Source organism: Atractosteus spatula, chromosome 21 (assembly GCF_055471065.1).
Source record: "Atractosteus spatula isolate fAtrSpa1 chromosome 21, fAtrSpa1.hap1, whole genome shotgun sequence".
Lineage (NCBI taxonomy): Eukaryota > Metazoa > Chordata > Actinopteri > Semionotiformes > Lepisosteidae > Atractosteus > Atractosteus spatula.
Window position 1 is genome coordinate 2,100,478 of NC_142726.1, and position 19,287 is coordinate 2,119,764.

General features: G+C 40.4%; 1 protein-coding gene across 2 annotated transcripts in view; it reads right to left on the bottom strand.

The window, feature by feature from the left end:
- Window positions 1-302: 302 nt before the first annotated feature.
- cep89 (centrosomal protein 89) overlaps window positions 303-19,287 on the bottom strand; it is an 86,962-nt gene continuing 67,977 nt past the window's right edge. For both annotated transcript variants that reach the window (XM_088939241.1, XM_088939242.1), the window contains one exon: window positions 303-5,668. In XM_088939241.1, the coding sequence (XP_088795367.1) occupies window positions 5,311-5,668 (358 nt within the window). In that variant the 3' untranslated portion in view covers window positions 303-5,310. The remainder of the gene's footprint in view (window positions 5,669-19,287) is intronic.

Below are 19,287 nucleotides of genomic sequence, written 5' to 3' on the forward strand. Positions count from 1 at the left end.
TATTGACGGACTGAGCTAGACTGTAATGCCTTGCCAGGTTAGAAATTGCTGCCTCGGACCGGGAGTCTGCTTGCGGATGAGTGTCCCAGCACACTGATGGCACAAAGCTGTTGTCTTTGTCTGGCTAAGAGGGGTATAGTGGTTCCTTTCCGTCTTTTCTTTCCTTTCACAAGGCTGGACGTTCAGCAGGTCCCATCACCTGTGCCCAGCCATCTCTCTCAGTAGTGATCTGATTCGTGTTTATGAAAAAGTCATCATCACCCAAGTGAATCACAAATAATACCAAAAATACTTATTCAACATCCGTATATTTTTATATTTTATTTGTCCAGAAACATACATGAGTAAAATGGGTGATACATTCCTTTTAATGCTTGATTGTATGAACTCTTCGTAAAATCAAATCAAAAAAGATTTTTGGCACAAGCTGGTAACTTTGGCTACTCATATCATTTCTTCTTTCCTCTAGGCCTCAAATCAGTGTGCTATTGAAATGAGTCAAAGACGCTTTTTAGGCCTGAAACAGGCCTTGTCCCTCTGTAAGGTAGAACACATACTGTGCAGCACTGTGTATGTCTAAAGGTAGACTCCCCAGCCCATCAGTTAAGAGCACAGCTTGGTTTCTGATAAATGCAGTAGCAGATTGGAAATCATAGACAAAAAAAGGTTGTTGAGTCTCGTACACAGATTTGAAGAACTTGCTAAACCCCACGAGGATGGAAGAAATGACATCGAGGGTGACTGAGTTTCTAAATATGTAGGTTATGGAAGATTGCACAATTAAAATATTTACTAGCAGGTCCCACCTCTTAGTAGTTGTGCTAAAGCGTGATAGAATAGGATATAGTGCAACGTCTTTTTTAAGTTAGAAAAAGTTTATCCAAACCACTAGAAATCAACATATGTTTTGTTTAACTGACACTGTACAGAATTTATATATAAAATCAGTTAAAAAACATGTACTGATTGCTCTCTTGTTTTGTCTTTTGTATTTTACATATTTTTGACAACTGACATTAGTTTTTTTTATTTTATTTGTAAATGTCTTTACAGCATATCACTTGTTGCCTCGTGTGGACAAGCTTCTCTGTGAAAATAAGGTGCCTAACACAAAGCACGTTTCTTGGTTAAATAAATGAATCTTAAATCGAGATGCTGGTTTGTTTCTCCCCTGAGTGTCTATGTATAGTATTTCACTTCTACTGCTTGTAGACAAAAAATAAATCTCATGTGCTGAACCTCTGAAATATAGAAACATCTTCATCAAAGTGGAGGGGTGATGGCATGAACACGCACACAGCTTGCATATAAGTGCTTGTTCATTCCTCAAAATACAAAGGCAAAGAACTAGAAAAACTGAAGTCTTCATAAAAATAGACCAAGCCATTCAAACAAGAAGAATATTTCACACCAGGCTAGGCAGTCTCAGTTCACTTAAGAGAAGTGGGAAATGTCTACACATTCCAGTGGTTTTCATATTTTATTGCACCATGTGCTCCCAAGGACTGCAGTATCATTTTTCATTAACTACGTGTGATTTGTAAAAGACCTTCCTTTTATCATGACTGTGCTTAACAACATCAACATCCGCCTGCTTTCAGAGAGCTGTGTCAAACCACAACCAGTTTTTACATGGCTGTTTAGCTGTTGGCGAAAGAGGCACATAAATGAAGAGATCCCGGAGTCTGAAGTCAGGCCCTTTGCGTCAGTCCTAACGATTACCCTTTTATCCTTTACCGCTCATCTGAAATGCAGTCCTCCAATAATTCCTCCACGATTAGACCTTCATAACCAAGGCAAAATCTGAAACCTATCATTCTCCAACTACCACATCTCACTACGACATGTCTGGGTAGCAATGCCAACAATGACAGGAATTAAGGTAAAAGTATTGCACCTTAACATGTTGGAAGATACCAGAGAACACACTAACTGATGCTAGCATGACTACCAGTTGTAAAACTAACATGTTGTATAGTGAATAGAAAGCAGACAATGGAAACACAAGTCATTTAAAGCATAGACTACAGACCTTCAAAGCTCCTCTAAATGCCTCAGATCAAATATGAAACTCATACTGTATGGAGGGAGAAATGCTCTGTGACACTTTAATGTGAGTAAACTAGCTAGTTGAACAGCTGTTAGAAGCAAACGTATTATTAAATCTACTTGCAGCAATAAACCAGCAACAGATCAGTAAATATGTGAAACAAGATCAGGGGAGTAACTTTGGTAAAATAACTGATGGATGAAATTCATTTTCAAAGTAAAAAAGTGCTTCTTAAATTTAACCTTAAAAAAATAGAACAAAAGATGGTACGATTTGTTTCTTACATTTCAGGGGCCAAAAGTGACTAAGACAAGAAATAAACACTTGGGATTTGATAAGATAATGCAGGCCCTAATTTTACAATATTATTAATTTATTGTCAGGGTGCACAACTATGCAAATCAAGAGAATGTGAACAGAGATCTACATTAGTCACTATTATGTCAGAAAGAGTCAACCTGAAACTTAGCTCACAGTTTCAAATGCCACAAATGTGTGTACATCAAGAAACTTAACACTTGGGTCCATGGAGCAATTAATTGCTGAGGTCTTGTGGAAACCTGGTAATGTTCATCCACGCTCCTTTGAACCACTTCTTCCAATCCAGAATCACGGGGGAGCCAGAGCTCTTCCCAGCAAGCCATCAGCACAAGGCAGGACACACCCTGGACAGGATGCCAGGCCACTGCAGTATACACAGGCATGTACACCAGGACCAGTTTTTCCAGAAGCCAAATAAGCTAAAAGTATTGTTTTTGAACTGTGGAAGGAAACTGGAGCACCTGGAGGAGACCCACGTGAACACAGGAAGAGCATACAGGCTCCACACAGATCGTACCCCAGGTACACTTAATACAACATAAGAATTCTCTTGGTGAATCTTGAGGTGAACATCACTCTGTCAACTGTTTCTTTGTGTTGTTTTTTTGGACACTGTCAGTATTACTACAAATGGGGCACGTTTCCAGCCAGCCAGAAGCCAGAATCTGTTGAGCCAACTTTGAAAGTAACTCCATTATAGTGCAGTAACACTAGAGGTCAGAGTGATATTTTTTTAGTTTATAAAGCTCAGTAAAATAAGATGTTTTTGTAATCGCACAATATTAGCCTTGATCGTATTTATTTTATGTATGTGTTGTAAAAACTGATTTACAGAAAAGCAAATGGCTCAAGACTTAATTTGCAGCAGAGGATAAGGAAAGATTTAACATTCATGTTGTATTAACTGAGTGAACGTGATGCATATCTAATGCATTCATTACGCTACTAACATTATGAATTAGAACATCTCTAAATCCTATTCCACACGTGACTTCTGTTGCATGAATACTTATTATGCAATGTTTTTAAATAATATATTTAGGGTTACATATAATATATAAAAAGAAAACTAGGGCATCTGATTTCTTCAACACTGGACCTATGATGTTAGGGACTGTATCACATATGTATTAATCACAATAACTAAATTAAATTATATTTGGAAATTATTTAATAAATTATTTTAATGAATTCATTTCTTAAGTTATAAATTCTTTGTACTATAAAAATACTTTAATTTGGTAATACACAATAACCTAAAATTTACAGTATCCATGCAGTTTGTTTTACGAGAGCAACATCTTTATGAAACGACACACATTTTCAATAGTGAAACCATTTTGTATGAATGGGTAATCTCACCTAGTGGTAGACTAACCACAGGTGGAATCCAGCTCTGGCCATCTTCTAATGGCTTTATCCCATCCAGTGACACAGGAGCAACAGGCACACGGCAAGACACGCCCTGGATGGGAAGCCAGTCCATCCCAGGGCACACACAGACACATCCGGAATCAAACCAGGGCCAGTTTTCCAGTTTTCCCAGAAAACAATTAACCATCCAGCATGTGTTTGAACTGCGAGAGGAAACCCACATGAACACGGGGACAACAAACTATCTGCACGCAGGGAGCGTCCAAAGAGCTGAACCCAGGGCCACAGTGCTAACTGCTGTGCCCCCTCGAGTGCCACAGATACAACCTGAGGTCTCCCGTGACCACGGTGCACCATGACGAAAAACAGACTGGAAACCCAGCTGTCACCTTGACCACATGACAGCTGCACGTGGTTCTCATTGGTGTTACAACCTTCGCATGTCTGGATTAAAGACAGTCATCTGACCAATAGAAATCTGCTCTCCTTTCAAATCACTTTCGGAAAGGACTTGAAAACAGTGGAGAAGCAGATCTTTAAGGACAAAAGAGAAAGGAGATATCATTCATAATACGAACCCAAAAGATGTAATACATAACAATAAGTGGTTTTAATGACAGAACACTCTTGAAGAGAAGGCTTAATGGCTAAATAGAGGACTCATGTCCCGTACTCATCAAAGGTGAATGGATATAATATGTGGAGGTGCTTTATGGCTGCATATTGTAGTCAGTAGGGCTGAAAAGGCTGGAAAAACTCCTTTTTCCTTGCAGGCTTCAGACAGTTAAGTGAACAGTATGAAGAGCATCGTGGGCTTGAGAGCCTGTTGTGCCTTTTCTCAGCTCGTCTGATGGAGCAGTAATTAAGAGGCAACCCCAGAAACCCGATGAGGCCTCTGTGACTAAGGTGCCAATAGACCACCAGCTCTCAGCTCTATTAGGGAAAATGGCATGCTAAGAGCTGTGATCTGAATTCAGTCATATACTCATTACTGCTTAAATTTATGCAGTTTTATCACAGTAAAATTATTGTGGTATTTTCGGACCTTTATTTTAATTTCAGCCTTCTATGTATTTAACATGCTTTCACTTATTGCAAGGGATCATTGAAATATCGCAGCCTGCCATACTGAAATTGTTTCTAAGAAACACTATAGTACACTGTGGCTCACTCGCGGATCAGGGCAATAAATCACAGTGAAAATACGGTAAAAGCTACAGTACAGGAAACCGTGGCAAATAAAGCAAAACCATGGCAGAAGTGTGAAAGACGAATGGTAAATACTTTGCCATGGCAAGAGCTTGTCACTGGCTTGAGGCTGAGAGACTGGGACTTCCCTGAGCAGCATGTAGCAAAACTGAACTAGGCAAGGACTCCAAAGAAAAAAAAGCAAAGAATCCTCATTGCACGGAATGGAGAACACAAACTTGTCTGCATGAAATATGTTATGTAGGATTAAATTGATTAATTTATGCAAAATAGAGAAAAATGACACCCCATCAGATTCCTAGGGTTTAATTACCCTCTCGCGCTCTGGGGGCACGCGCAGACAGCACACCCATCTTCTAAGAATAGAAGTCCAGCCCGTTCTGCTCGCTCTCATCCGAGGAAGGGCCCTGCTGCGGGTCCGAATCTGATTCAAACATGGGGCTCCGCTGGAGCCCGGACTTGCCACCCCTCTGCGTTGCTGTCAAAGCCGGGGAGGCGGTTTTCCCCAGCTGGGGCTCGGGGGAGCCCCTGCCTTCCCCCTGCTGCTCGGCGGCCGTCCGGGGGCCCCTGGGAGAGCCGAAGCCCAGCGCCTGCAGCCTGGGGCCGCTCGAAGCCGGGGTCCTTCTGGAGAAGCAGCCGAACAAGGCCTCCTTCATTCTGCGGTTCTCTCTGCAGGCCGACTCCCAGACCACCTCCAGCTCACTTTCCACGTCTCTGAGAGGAGCAGCAAAGGGGGGAAGAAACAGAGAAAAAACAAGAAAGTGTAATTTAATTCTCATCTCTCATCTTCCTAGAGCACCTGTCAGATTAATAAATGTCATTTTGTGGCCATAGGCAAAGTAAGTGAACCTGAGAACTCATTGCAGCCAGATACAGAAGTTTGGCCAATCCCAGGCTCCCTGAGACTACACCCTGAGCAAACCTCAGGACAATCAAACTAGTGTCCCAGTAAAGGGTGACTGCGTCTATACTCCTCTGCAATGTAATTAATTACTGCATTAGAAAGCTGTGCTCAGAACCAATTATGCTGGATGAAAATATTCACTGTGCACTGCAAATGCAGTTCCACAAGCAATTTCACATCACAGGAATTTAGGGGTTAAAATATGACAGGAATGGTGTATTATGTAACAAATAATACTAATTCATTATAAACAAATGCTACAAAAATTCTCTGAGTTTGATTAACTCGAAGCATAAAAATAAAAAGCATAATTTTCACAGTAACTGCAATAAATTAAGATACAAGCGAGTGTAATAAGAAATTACATAGCAAACTACAAAAAAGCAAAGATAAACACTTAGAAATGATCACCATGTAATCCCACACATGTTAACAAGCTATGATTTGCATTTAATCATCTTCCTTTTATTTAATCATCAAACCTTGTTTTTTCCCTTGTAAAAATACAATTATCCAACTCATTTCCATATAATATGCATATTCCTTTCACCCTTGCGGATCTCTTTCACAGGTATTGAAAGGAAGAGCCATTAAAAAAGTAATTTCTAAATATTATTATAGTAGAAGCTTTAATGCCTGAGATAAACTATTATATTTAATCAGTTGTTCCTCAGAAACACCCATCATAAAGACACTCCTTTCCTTCTGAGATGTGATTAGCAGACAGAGTAAGGTACAGTAGTAGTAGGTCTGACATTTATGAATATCAATACTCATCTCACCCCCTTAAAAATCACTGTTTTCAGCCCATGATCAACATTAGTTATGATTATCACTGAACCCTGGAGTCCACTAATGAACAAGTAATAGGTTTATTCCCTGCTGAAAAGAGAAAAGAAAAAACACAACGTTTCGGCTGTGAAGCCTTCTTCAGGTGTGAGCACTGGAGTTCACTGTCAGATGTGGCGTTGCCCCCTAATATTCTATAGACCTCACTGATTCACCCACCAGCATCCCGCATTTCTTTATTTCTTTTCAAACTGTAGACTGATTACCCGTGTTCATTTACACCACAGTACACTATGACAGAAGTGAAACGTGCACATTTGTACATCTGGCCTCTGCAAAGCGGTGAAAGTCAAATGCAACAGGATCTGGGATCAGACCTATATAGAGAGCAGACAGTATTGACCATTCTTATTATAGCTATGGACTCATTCCAGCTCAACTGCTGAAGCCAAGGGTGACAACATTAACCTTGCTGGCTTCTTTCACCTCCCACCAGTGTTATTTAAGAAATTCATAGCATCATTAAATAAGCTACTGAGCATCAAAAGACACGTATTACTCTATTAATGCACATACAGTATTTTCTAGAAAAATAAAATATATGGATTTTGAACATTGATTAAATGTTCTTGGGTCCATCCTGTATAACCAATCATGACAGTTCATGACTTACCGTACCATGAGGCACTTGAGTGGCTCTGTTGTATAAGTAGTAAAACTGAGTGAGGTAGGTGAGGAGGTGAATAAACTTCTTCAGCATCAAACGTGATAAAAATCAGAAACACAGAAAGGAACCGATATGACCCACTTGTGAAGAGTTGACGCTTTCGTTCTGGACTGAATCGCCGCACTGTTGCTTGATGTGTGGAGTGTCCACATCCAGCCGTGTCTAACCTGACAGGAGTTGCCAGTGAGCTAGTCGGTCAATGGCAGGGCACGATCTGGGAGACTCTGAGACGTAACACCTTGCCAGGATGGACAGCTGAACGTGCTCCACCTTTATGATTGCGTCCGGACTGCCAGCTCCACTGCGGCAGAAACGACAGCTGCAGTTCAACACTCGTTGCTTATGGGCAAGGGGGCCACACAGTCAGTGTGGAAGCAAAAAAAGATATTGTATTTTTATTTCTGATATAATAACTTTAATTAGTTGCAGCTGTAAGTCACACCATTGTATTAATGTAAACAAAACTTTAACTCTAAGGATGTAGCTTGAAATACTTGAAAGACAAAGGAGGGCAAACCCATACTGAGGACTGTTAGAGTGTGCTGGATATATGCTTGGGCTAATTCAATGGGTGCCACACTGGTGCAGTTGTTAGCATTGCTGTCTTGTGCCTTGCAGCTTGACTTCAATTCCTGCTGTCTGTGTGGAGTCTGTATGCTCTCTCTGTGTTCGCGTGGGTTTCCTTTCACAGTCGAAAGATATACTGCTGGTTAATGGACTTCTGGGAAGATTGGCCCTGGCGTGAGTATGTGTGTATTTGTGTCTGTGGTGCACCTTGCCTTGCTCCCATTGCTTGCCGGGAAAGGCTTTGTCTACCCCATGAACCCGGAATTGGATAAAGTGGCTAGATAATGGCTGGATTTATTAAAATGGCCATGCCATATGATTATTTAAAAACAAAGGCATAAATCCTAAATTCCCGCCGTTCTTACACACAAGGCATTTGGTTCATTTGACATTCCTTAACTTGTTTTACCCTCTGCAGCAGCACGATGTGGCATCAGGTATGGTATCCTCCTCAAGTCCACGCTCAGCTGAAGTAATTCCATATAAAATTGAATGGCGCTGTACAAGTGTATGTGGGAGTTAGATTGTGCTGTTCTGTTGTAAATGCTCCAGTCCCCAGGAAGCACAGCTCTCTCTCTGCCAGCCTTCAGAAGAATGGACAGAGCCCCCCAAGGGAGATGGGATGCCATGTGACTTCTCACAGCTGGAAAACCTCTTTATTTCAAACAGAAATGGCAAAAGGACTCCAGGCCACTATGCCATACAGCCAGAGAAGAAAGGCAGTGGTTGGAGAAAAGTTGACACCTGGGGTGTTAGGAAATCAAAAAGGTGCAATGACACTGAGCTTTACCTTTTCTGCAGTTGACTCAATATTTTCAATGGAATAAGGCCATTGGTAGGAAAGCTGAGACAGTATGACAAGATTCAACAGCAGCTACAATTCACAATTTTTGAAAACTGTCAGAAATAATATTTTGCAAATGATAGCACACGGTATTCAATAAACCAATGCATAAGGTCTACATAAATAATTAAGTACTTCCAAAGTCTTTCCAGTCATCTCCTATTTATAGTCACCTAAGTGCTCCTCTCTCTAACATTAACACTTCCATTACATGTAATTTCTGACCACATCAATGCAACTCCACTACACCAGTGGATGTCTTTGCACTGATTTATTGCCTTTCCCATTTATTTTCCTGGGTATCCTGGTGGATATCTCCAGCAAGCATGCCTGGGTACTGCCTGGGGGCGCGACGTGAATGCTGATCCTTGGACTGACAATGGACTTCCTCAAGGCTCAGTCTTGGCTCCCACTCTATTGCATCCGTACATAAATGACCTCTCTAAAACCACACCCTGAAAGTTTACACATGCTGGTGACTTCCGTCTGGCAACACAATCCTCCAGTTCTGACACCTTGGACCAGGCCCTAAATGAGGATATACAGTATCAAAACAACACCTATCCTATTCACCCTGTTCACCTCTACAACACAAACGGCATGAAGGAGCTCAACATTCAGAACTATTAGAAATTGCAGCACCATCCTTTTTCTAACATACCTTGGAGTGACCCTAGAGAGGACGCTGACCTCCCGGGAGCACTTAAAGAGAACAGCGGCCAAGGTCACATCAACCTGATCTCCACCATTGCTGGTACAACATGGGACACTGCCACTACCAGCCACCCCCCCGCTGTTTGCTTATCTTGGCTCCCCATCCTCTTCTCCACAGGCCTGGTACTGGAGCACGTCAGTCTCTCGAAACTTCAAGTTTGTTTGCTTTTCCTAACAGGGAGTGGAAAAGTCATGCAAACTAGAGTACTAGACTATTATTAAAATGTCATTAAACCTATGTGCTGCGTCAAGTTTCAGTAAAGAAAAAAACAGAGATCGTTATCTTTATTTGCTTAAAGTTTTTGCATCCTGACATAGAATAACTGCATTGCAATTGAGAGCATGGATGAGCTCACGCTTAACTCTCAGTATCGAAACCACATGTAACCCCACATCTGAACCAGAGCCAAGGAAAACACTTCACATCTGTAATGATCTAGCCTCTGTTACCTTGGATTCAAGTATGACTTGGAGCTGGCTCAAGACATACCGGTGTGCTCTCACCTTCAAAGGTAAAAAACAAGTAGCTCTCAAAAATTAAAACAAACTCTGGTGGAAAAATGCCTGGGTGACTGATAAAAAAACACATAAATGTATCGTACAGCATTTTTCACTTCAAAGGATGCTAGAGTGCTTTTCATAGAGGAAGGGAACTATTTCATCCACTGATGCCTCCAGAGCAGATCAGGGGGAAAAGAGGAAAAATCCAATATCAATTGAATTAAGGGGAAAATTTGGAGAAGCCAGACTGAGCAGAAAGGACACCAGGGTTAACACCACTACTCTTACAAACAGCACAACGTGAAATCTTTCATGACAAAGAAGACAGCGACATGGTTTAACATCTCATCGGAATGAGTCCTCCTAAAAAACTGAATTAAAAGATAACAAAAATTATTTTGTGTTATTTTGCTCTCCCAGAAAGAGTCTGACGGAAATCTGCATCTACTAACTAGAATTTTTTAAGTTTGTCACTTCTTAGCTTGCAAAAACATTGCACAAAATGAAAGTCCAGGATCTTTTTAATTAAAAAATCAGAAGTACCTCTGTAGTGAGAACCAAGGTAATCCCCAAAGTCTACATGTTCTAAATACCTCTTGTAAAATCAATTACTTAGGGGGTTTTGCTGCATTTAAACATGTGTGGAGCACAGTGCTGTTCACAGACACTTTGTACTGTTACAACCACATCACCCTATACATGGAACTGAACGCACATCTACAATCAAAGCACAGCAGGAATATTTTTTCTCAGTGGTTTCATCACTGAGTAACCAAACTCACAGTGTAGTAGTTTTTAATTAGCAGCTGTTAATAGAAAATTTATGTAATGCATAAGGCAAAGGAAATTCCTGATTGTGGTAAAAAAAGTCGGCGTATAGGGAAATAAAAAAGATCACACTACACAAGCTCACATTATTTTTTTATTTTTCATACAACTCCTAAATGTGGTCTCATCTCCCAGACCCAAGCTCTTCAAAGTATTTCACAATTGTTCCAGTTTTGTCTTAACAATTGTGATCATGTTTAATTTATATGAGTACTGCCAAAGCTTTTACGTAAGGAAGTTAAGTGGATGAAAATCTTTCAGTGGGAGCAGGCATCTAAGACTCAAAGATATCACCCTCCTAAAAGGGACTGTACCTTGCAAATGTGCAGGAATAAAATATTCTTCTTCCACCTTATTACGATCTAAGGCTTCAAAAGCCACTTCTGCAATGACCTTTTTTCTGAATGCAGAATGCACAACACTGTGTGGCAACCTCTGGATTTTAAGACTCTGTATACACAAAAACGAGTATGGGTCACGTTAGCAAATGGAAGAGAGAATAGCTCATGTTTTTTTTCTTTCATTTTCATCATTGGGCCTTAAATGAGCTGTCAGATTAAGCCTCCCCTCAGAAACAAAGCTGTGATTGCTGCTTCAGGATGTTATTCCTATTCAATAGCTGACTGCATTAAACCCCCCCATTCATCTCTCAATCAGGCCACGTGGCTGATAAGCAATTAGTGACCTGTCAGAACTAGTATGTGATTGTTGTGTGCAATAATAAGTTAAAGACAGCTTGATAGGAAACGGTGGTGCAGGTGTTAAACAAATGGAAGGAAGAGAAAACTGGGAAGACTAGTGCTGCTGAATAATTACAACCCATACCAATCATACTCCTATGGTTACATGTGGGTTCAGACAGCGTCATGGAAAACGTAATTCAAGTTAAACCTTAGTCTGGCACTATGTAATAGGTCTAAGATTTATGGTGGTTTTCCCTGGGCTGACCAAAAAAATGGTCTGTTCTGGATCCAAAGCAGTAGGAGGCTGATATTACACTGTCTCTGTACGGAATGCCAAAGGTCAGGAAAAAAGCTGTTGCCTAGTTTAATCACACCACAAACCACATTGTGTCTCTGCATTTTCACGTGGCTGATAATGACAGGACTGTGAACATCTTCACATCCACCTGAAAACTCTCTGGGTTGAAATATCTGAAAACAGAAAACAGACGGGAAAAAAAAAGCTTTGCAGCCGGTATGGTGAAGTCTGAGGACTAGCTGGGGGAGTCTTTGGTTACATCTACACTTGAAAATCAGACGATACTGAATCTCGAGCTTTAAATTCAGTCTGCCCAGATTCCGCTCAGCCTCACATGATATGAATCTGTGACAAGTGAGGAATTAATCTGAGGGGTGGCTGCCTGCATTTGTGCAAGGCCCCGTCTGATCAGCTCCCAGCCCCCAGCTCAACTCCGCTTTCTTCATCCGAAACCTTCAGGTGCAGAACAAATTCTCTAGACATCAAATGGATGCAAGTGTTTGTTTTTCCTGACTCGAAGTTGTAAATCCTCTGGGGACTGTACACATACTGTGCATACAGTAGTCCACATGGCCCTGTCAGTACTTTCATTTGCAGTTCAATTCCATTGAAAGATCTCTCTACTTCCCTCGGTCAAATCAAATATTAATTTATATTTGTATCTAAAACAAGGCTATTCATTTAGTATATAAAAGGTGTCAAACTGTCATTACTTTTCAATGATATAGCTTTGCAGTTTTACAATCATTCATCCAATTAAGAGACAGTTAAGATGTTGTAGATGATTAACATAAGATGTAGAGGTCCAAAGCTTGAGTTTCTAACCACATTAAAGAAAATGTATCTTATTTAAAATAAGAGCCAATGGGCCAAATATTCTGAGGTGGTGCAAATAAATTAGAGAGCTTAAATTGTGAAAATTGTGGATGTGACCATATAAATGTCATTTTAATTTTTTTTATAAAACATTCACCATTAATCACCGGACACCAACAATGCATTCATAACGTAAATTAATGCCACCAACAATACAGTGCATACCTATTGGGATAATCCACTATAAAAGAAAGGAGCATCTGGATAACCCAGCAGGACAGTGGCTGACTGTGAGACTTGCTGCAGTGGGATGTCTGAACAGTAGTGATGCAGGGATACAGGCACTATTCTTTCCGGAGAGGAAAAGGAAAGTGACTGCTGTTGAGGTATGCCCTTACTGTACAAGGTCCATGACTTCCTTTCACTTCTGAAATACTACCAAGAATTTACAAAAGACTGTCTCCAAATCTGATTTAACTGGAGGTAAGAAATGTTGAGAACAACTCCAAGCTCCTTTGTTTCTTAGCCTTGTCTTTTGTTGCACATTTTTCAAGTTGGGCAGCAGGAAAGCACAAGAAAGCAGGGCCTGTCCTGTGTGAAAACAGGGCTCACTTAATACAACTAGAACATTGAGACATTACTTTGGTATACTGGCTGATATTTTTAAAATAGGAGTTAGTGTTGTATAATAATAAACATAACTAAAAAAAGGCCATTAGAAGAATTCAGCAAGAGTCTTAAAAAAACAATGAGTAGCAAACACAATAATACTTGGAGGACACTTCAACACTCAGCTTTTTATTTCACGTTATGCTGTTAACGTTGAGCTTGAAATGAAATTTGAGAATTGGCTTACGTTCCCAATAATTTAAAATAAAAAGTGAACTACTAAGTTCTTAAAATGTCAATAAAGTATGCCCTTTTCAAGTTACTGTGAGTGACAGGAACAGTACTTCAAATGGTAATGTAATCAAAACTCTAAGAGTGGTACTGTAACATTAAAGGTTTGCCTGAAGCCCAATAAATATTTCAGTATTTACAGTATTAAAATTAAATTGCTTGTTGGAAGGTTACACTGTGGAAGGCCATAGACTACTATAATATTTAAAATATAGCTGCCCAGAATTCCATTATAAAGTATTTGCTTTCTTAGTAAGCTTACAATCCTTATCAGCATGATCTAGCTCTTCCAGATGACTAGATATTCGTCTCCTGAAGACAAGACTTTGCCAGAAAGCTGAGAGACATCTCAAACTGCAACAGGCCAGTAAGGAATCCAGACTCTGCAATCAGAGAATACGGCAGCAGAAGTACCACACTTGTCCTGCGGATCAGTCTGCACACCGTATATTGTGTTCATCATCTGGATGCTGATCTAGCGTGTAACAGGGTGTGCAGGGAGAGGAAGGCTTCCACTGTCAGGATCATGCTTTCAGACTTTGTAAGCGGCATCAAAAAGATTCACTAAAAAATATGTGGAACACAAGAACGTAACCGCACACGTGAGGCTTCCGCAAGCCACCAGCCGCCTGAAGACAGTGTCTGCCTCTTTCACAGTCAACTGCCTGGACATCCAGGGAGATAAGGAGCTGTGCACTCTTAGATGAAAGCTGACTGGTGAAGCTGGACTTACATTAGCAAGCAGGCATTGCCAGGTGGCAAACCAAAAGGAATCACCTTTAAGTGTAAATGTGATTAATAATAATGTCATAGGCTACAGGAGAAGAACATAATTACAAAAGACAGTTCATTGTAGACTTCCTCGCACTGCTTGTGAATTAGACATGAAAATTGCACACACACAGAAAGTTTTTTTTTGAACTTCTAACAAGCACTCGGAGATAATTCTGCAAATACATCAATATATTATGGATACACACAAATATGAATGACAGAACTGGCCCAGGAGAGGAGGAACATCATGTACATGAAGGAAACCGTAACAGAGAACTAGGAGAAACACTTGTAGACTAATGGAATACACCCCAGTGCTCTATTACTTTATGGTCTGTTACATTACCTACAAAGGAGTGCCATGGTGTTTCAAACTGGAATTAGCAATTACACACTACTGTGGAAGCCAGAGATACAGTGCCCAGGGATCTGCTGGTCATGAATACCTCCAGATTCTATAAAGACTAGTACAGAAAATGTAAGCAGATTTTGGTATCTAACAAGTGAAGAATGACTCAGTCTTAATTATTTTAAATCTGCTTTTATATTACATTTCGATGCAGCCTTTTCATTTAGAAATCCCATTACAATTTGCTTTATAGGTTTAATCAATGAAGAACAAACCATATATTTAGAATCATTCTGTGTGACATGACTTGACCTTGTGCTCAGTGTGACATTTTGTCCTGTGGTCCTGTTTGAGGAGTCTGGAGAGACTAAGCAAATGTTCCCTTTCTGTTTCTTTTGACAGGGAGCAGGAGACTCCAGGCTATTTTCAAAAGGGAATAAAGGAAAGGAATGAGCCTTCGGAATGATGACAGTGACCTGTCAAACTGAGGAATGTTGAAACCTTCCTGACCCCTCTCTGCCAGCCCACAAAGCTCTTCCGCTTCAGCCCTCTGGTAAATACCCAGGGGCCCCTCTCAACTCACTATACTAATAAAGGAGGGATTCAGTATTAACTGGGCTTCAATTAGCTGCACGCACCATGTGCTGTTCACGTGCACATCTCTAATACAAGGGGAAGAGCCAGGGCACAGGAGTGCAAGTTACTCGCCTGGCTGTTGTGAAATACCGAATCGTAGCCTCTCCTCATCAGGAAAAAATTTCAAAATAAGACAAGAAAGAAAATAAAAGAGACAAATAAGAGAGAGAATAAAATGCCAGAAATGAGAACTCACAATACTGTAAATGAATGAAATATTAATACAGATTCTTCTACCTGATAAAAAAAACCAAAAAGCCTCCCTGAATTCATAAAAATTTGAAATACATAACTCTGCTCCCTCGCAGCTGTGTTTGAAGCATAACTGAGGTTGACATTCTTGTAACAAACCAAACTAGACAGCTGAGAGAGGGAAAAATGTCTCATGATACTCCATAACTTCAATGCATCCTCAGGTACAAGAAAAAAAGTTGTGGGTTAGCTACTCATGTGTTGTTCAAGAGGTGAGGAAAACTAGGTCATATTTATTTACTACTTTTTACACATCTGACAGATTACCTCCTTACATCCTTCAAATCCTAAATCTGTCTGCTTCCTCTTTAAAAGTCCTTCAAAAATGCAAATTGCACCAATATTCTTTTAAAATGCACCATGGAATGCAGAAGCACACATAGAACATTTTATGTAAGCATTAATATTTAAACTTGTTCTATAGGATGGCTGTTTGACCTTTAAAAACCTAGCGTGATTTTCTTATTATGATTACTTACTGACCTTTTAGATTATCTTTCAACAACGGATAACAGAGGGCAGAAAAACTGAATAGCAAACTAAAACTGAGGTTAAATTACAGCAAACATATAAGGGTTCACAATGAATCTTAAAGGTCAAAATGTAAAATCAGAAATACAAGAAAAGCTGTTATAAACCAGGCTGCATATGTACTAAACCTGGTAATGATTTAAAAACATACTTTGTTCTTTATAGTTTAAAAAGTAACGCACTATTTACAAATATGGCTTAGTCCTTAACTAAATCCCCCGTTATACCACTTTTCTTGCAGTTCATATTTTAAAGAGACATTTACAAACTGTCAAGTCTGGCTTTTTTTCTCAAAAATGTTAAACTGGACCCATGCCATACAGAGTGTGAAGTCCCACTGTTATATAGGAGAGTGCCATATTATCACACATACTAGGACAATGCAGATCAAAGCTTTCCTCTTTCTTTCTGTTCCAAGCCAGCTAAACAAACCTTTGGAGACCGTTTTTCCTTTTCCCTCTCTTTGCGTATACAGTGTTGGCATTTGCTCCAGAGGGCAATTCACACCCAGTGCCATTATCACTCATGCACGGCCAGAAATGCCGGTTTCCTTTTCTGTAGGGGCCAAAAGCAAACGAATACTTCTGGAATACACCCTCTGCTTTGTTTGAAATCGAGCTGAAGAGCAGTCTGAGATAAAATCTTTTGGATCTTTCATTCAAAATCCTCGTCCACCGCAGGAATACCAACCCGGCAGGGGGGTAGAACGTGCTCACCTCGTTTCCAGAGGACCTGCATGCCCTGGAGCAAATGCCTCGGTAAGGGAAAGTGAAGGCTTGGTGGATATTTTGAAATTATTTCTGACCTTCGCAAAAGTTGTTTTAATAAAGTCCTGGACTGATAAGGTCAGATCTGTAATAATTAGAAAATGCTGGCTTTGTGGTTTTTTAAATCTTGTCATTCAGATTAGAAATTCCACATTAAGAAGTGACGTCAAAGGGATGAACTTTCAGAGAGCTTGTCACAGTCATTGCTTTTGTTGTTTTGTCTGCTTGGTGTTGAAATGCAGAACAAACAGGAGGGTTTGAGTCTGCTGATTTTTCCCTTAATTGTAGCAGAGGGAAGGGGGAAAACCAGTCCTGGACCTGGAAAAAACAGTTCAGTAAGTCTTACAGGTCTCCTGACATTACCTGTTTCTAAAGATTTGGAACAATTACTCAATTAGTTATTGGATAATAATTAAGTCATTGATCAATTAAGTAAAGAATATGGTTGACAAGGGATCTTGAGCTCTATGAATTTCTTGGTCACAATTAAACTGTCCCAGGTCTTTAGAAATGGAGAAGTAATGGGTACCCATGGAGTGCCATGCTGCTGCTGTGGTCAGCATTGCTGCCTCACAGTGCAGGGGCCCTGGGTTCAATTCGTGACCTGGGGTGCTGTCTGAGTGGAGTTTGCATGTTCTCCCTGTATCTGCATGGGCTTCCTCCCACAGTCCAAAGACATATTGATAGGTTACGTGGCTTCTGAGAAAATTGGCCACAGTGTGAGTGTGTGACTCTTTCTTGAGGGGTATCAATTTCTTTTCCAAAGGATTTCTAAATCACTTAATTTAAACCTAAGCTGATCACGACTAAATTGTGTTAAGTCTTTATAAATTGAGATTTCATTGTTACCCATAAAGACTCCCGAAGAGGGGTTACTCATAGGGTCAAATTACTCATAGTCTCATAAAAGACTCATGTCCCTGAGATCAGTAGATTTTGTGTATAGACTTTAACAAGGTGGGAACTGAGGACAGAATCTGCAGTTCTTACACTCATGACAGCAGTGTGTCTCAAGTCAGCCAGAACCACACAAGTCTGCTGGACCCTCACTGATTTCTAGTTCCCCTGTGATGTCCTGTGGGTAAATGATGCTTTAATCGGGCAGTGCAACTGGGACAGGTAAGGCTTTGTGTGCTGTTAAAATGAGATTTGGTTCTAATGATAAATAAACTAAGGATATTTTGAAGTTCAAAGCCTGATGATAGAAGTCAATAACATAAAATAAATTAAAAAACATTATTCACAAACAATCTTCAAATTGCCTACAGAGTGCTACAGGCCACATTCTTAAAATGTGCTTCATTAAATCAGAATATTATTTACACAGGGAGAAAACAAAAATGAATGGAATGCAGATTCCAATATAGTGAACAGTATAAGAGGACACCAGTTTCTTGAAGTGTTTCACTTACAATCGAGCCTCTTGAATTTACAATAAAATAAAAAGAATGCAGTGTATTAAAACTAGCTGCAAGAATGCACAGGAGAATGAAAAATAAACATTGCCATAATGAAAAAGCAAACTATAAATACTGCATGGCATTTGAAACAAGCCACCATCAACATGCTGTTACAGACGTTTTTCAGATCTCTTTAGGTATGACACACAGCCACGTCATATGGTACAGAACGGCTGATCTTCAAGTCCATATACTGTAACTGCTGCAAGAACAGACACAGGCTACAGATAAATTACACCTTTCATATTTGACCTTAACCAGTCATCTACTCACACTTGATCTTTACCTTTTTATTAATTAAATGGACTATTGCATCATGCTCCGCATGCTGGTGAAGGAACAAACTTTGGTTTAGCGAAGGTGCAAAACGTCCCTGATTTCCAATCTCTTTCAGATTTAGAGCGACTCGTGTTCCGCCTCTTTTCAGATGTTCTGGGAGCTTGTGAGGCCCTGCCCTCTCGGGTTGTCTCTTACTTTTCCAGAGACACTGTGTATCAGCTGCTGTTTGAGGCTAATGGCACCACGACAGCAATGGCAAGAACTCCCTCCCTGAGCAGCTCAGGGGGGTGGCCTGAGGGAGCTTGCGGTCCCCTTCTTCTGACTTCAGGATGTCGTCTGTCAGTCTGTCAGAGAGCCACCCCTGCTTAGGGGTTTGTCGACTCCTCAGCTCCTGTTTCCTCAGGGTGACAGTACAAGCAGCATCTGCTCCACTCGTTTCGAAAACCACAGGAAACTACAGTAAATGCTTCATGCTGCTTGGGATATTTATTGAGTGGATATTCAGTCAAAATAAAGAGAGTTTCACTGATGTCTGAAAGAAATAGATCACAGTAATAAAACATGCAGGTGCGCTACTGATGCTCGACTCAAGGTGTTTAGGACAGACAGCACTGTTGTCCATCTGTATACGGACTGTGCAGCTGGTAACTCTCTCTGCTGTACCTGCTGCATCGTACATCTTATCTGCGGATGGCACCTGATTTGGATTCTATT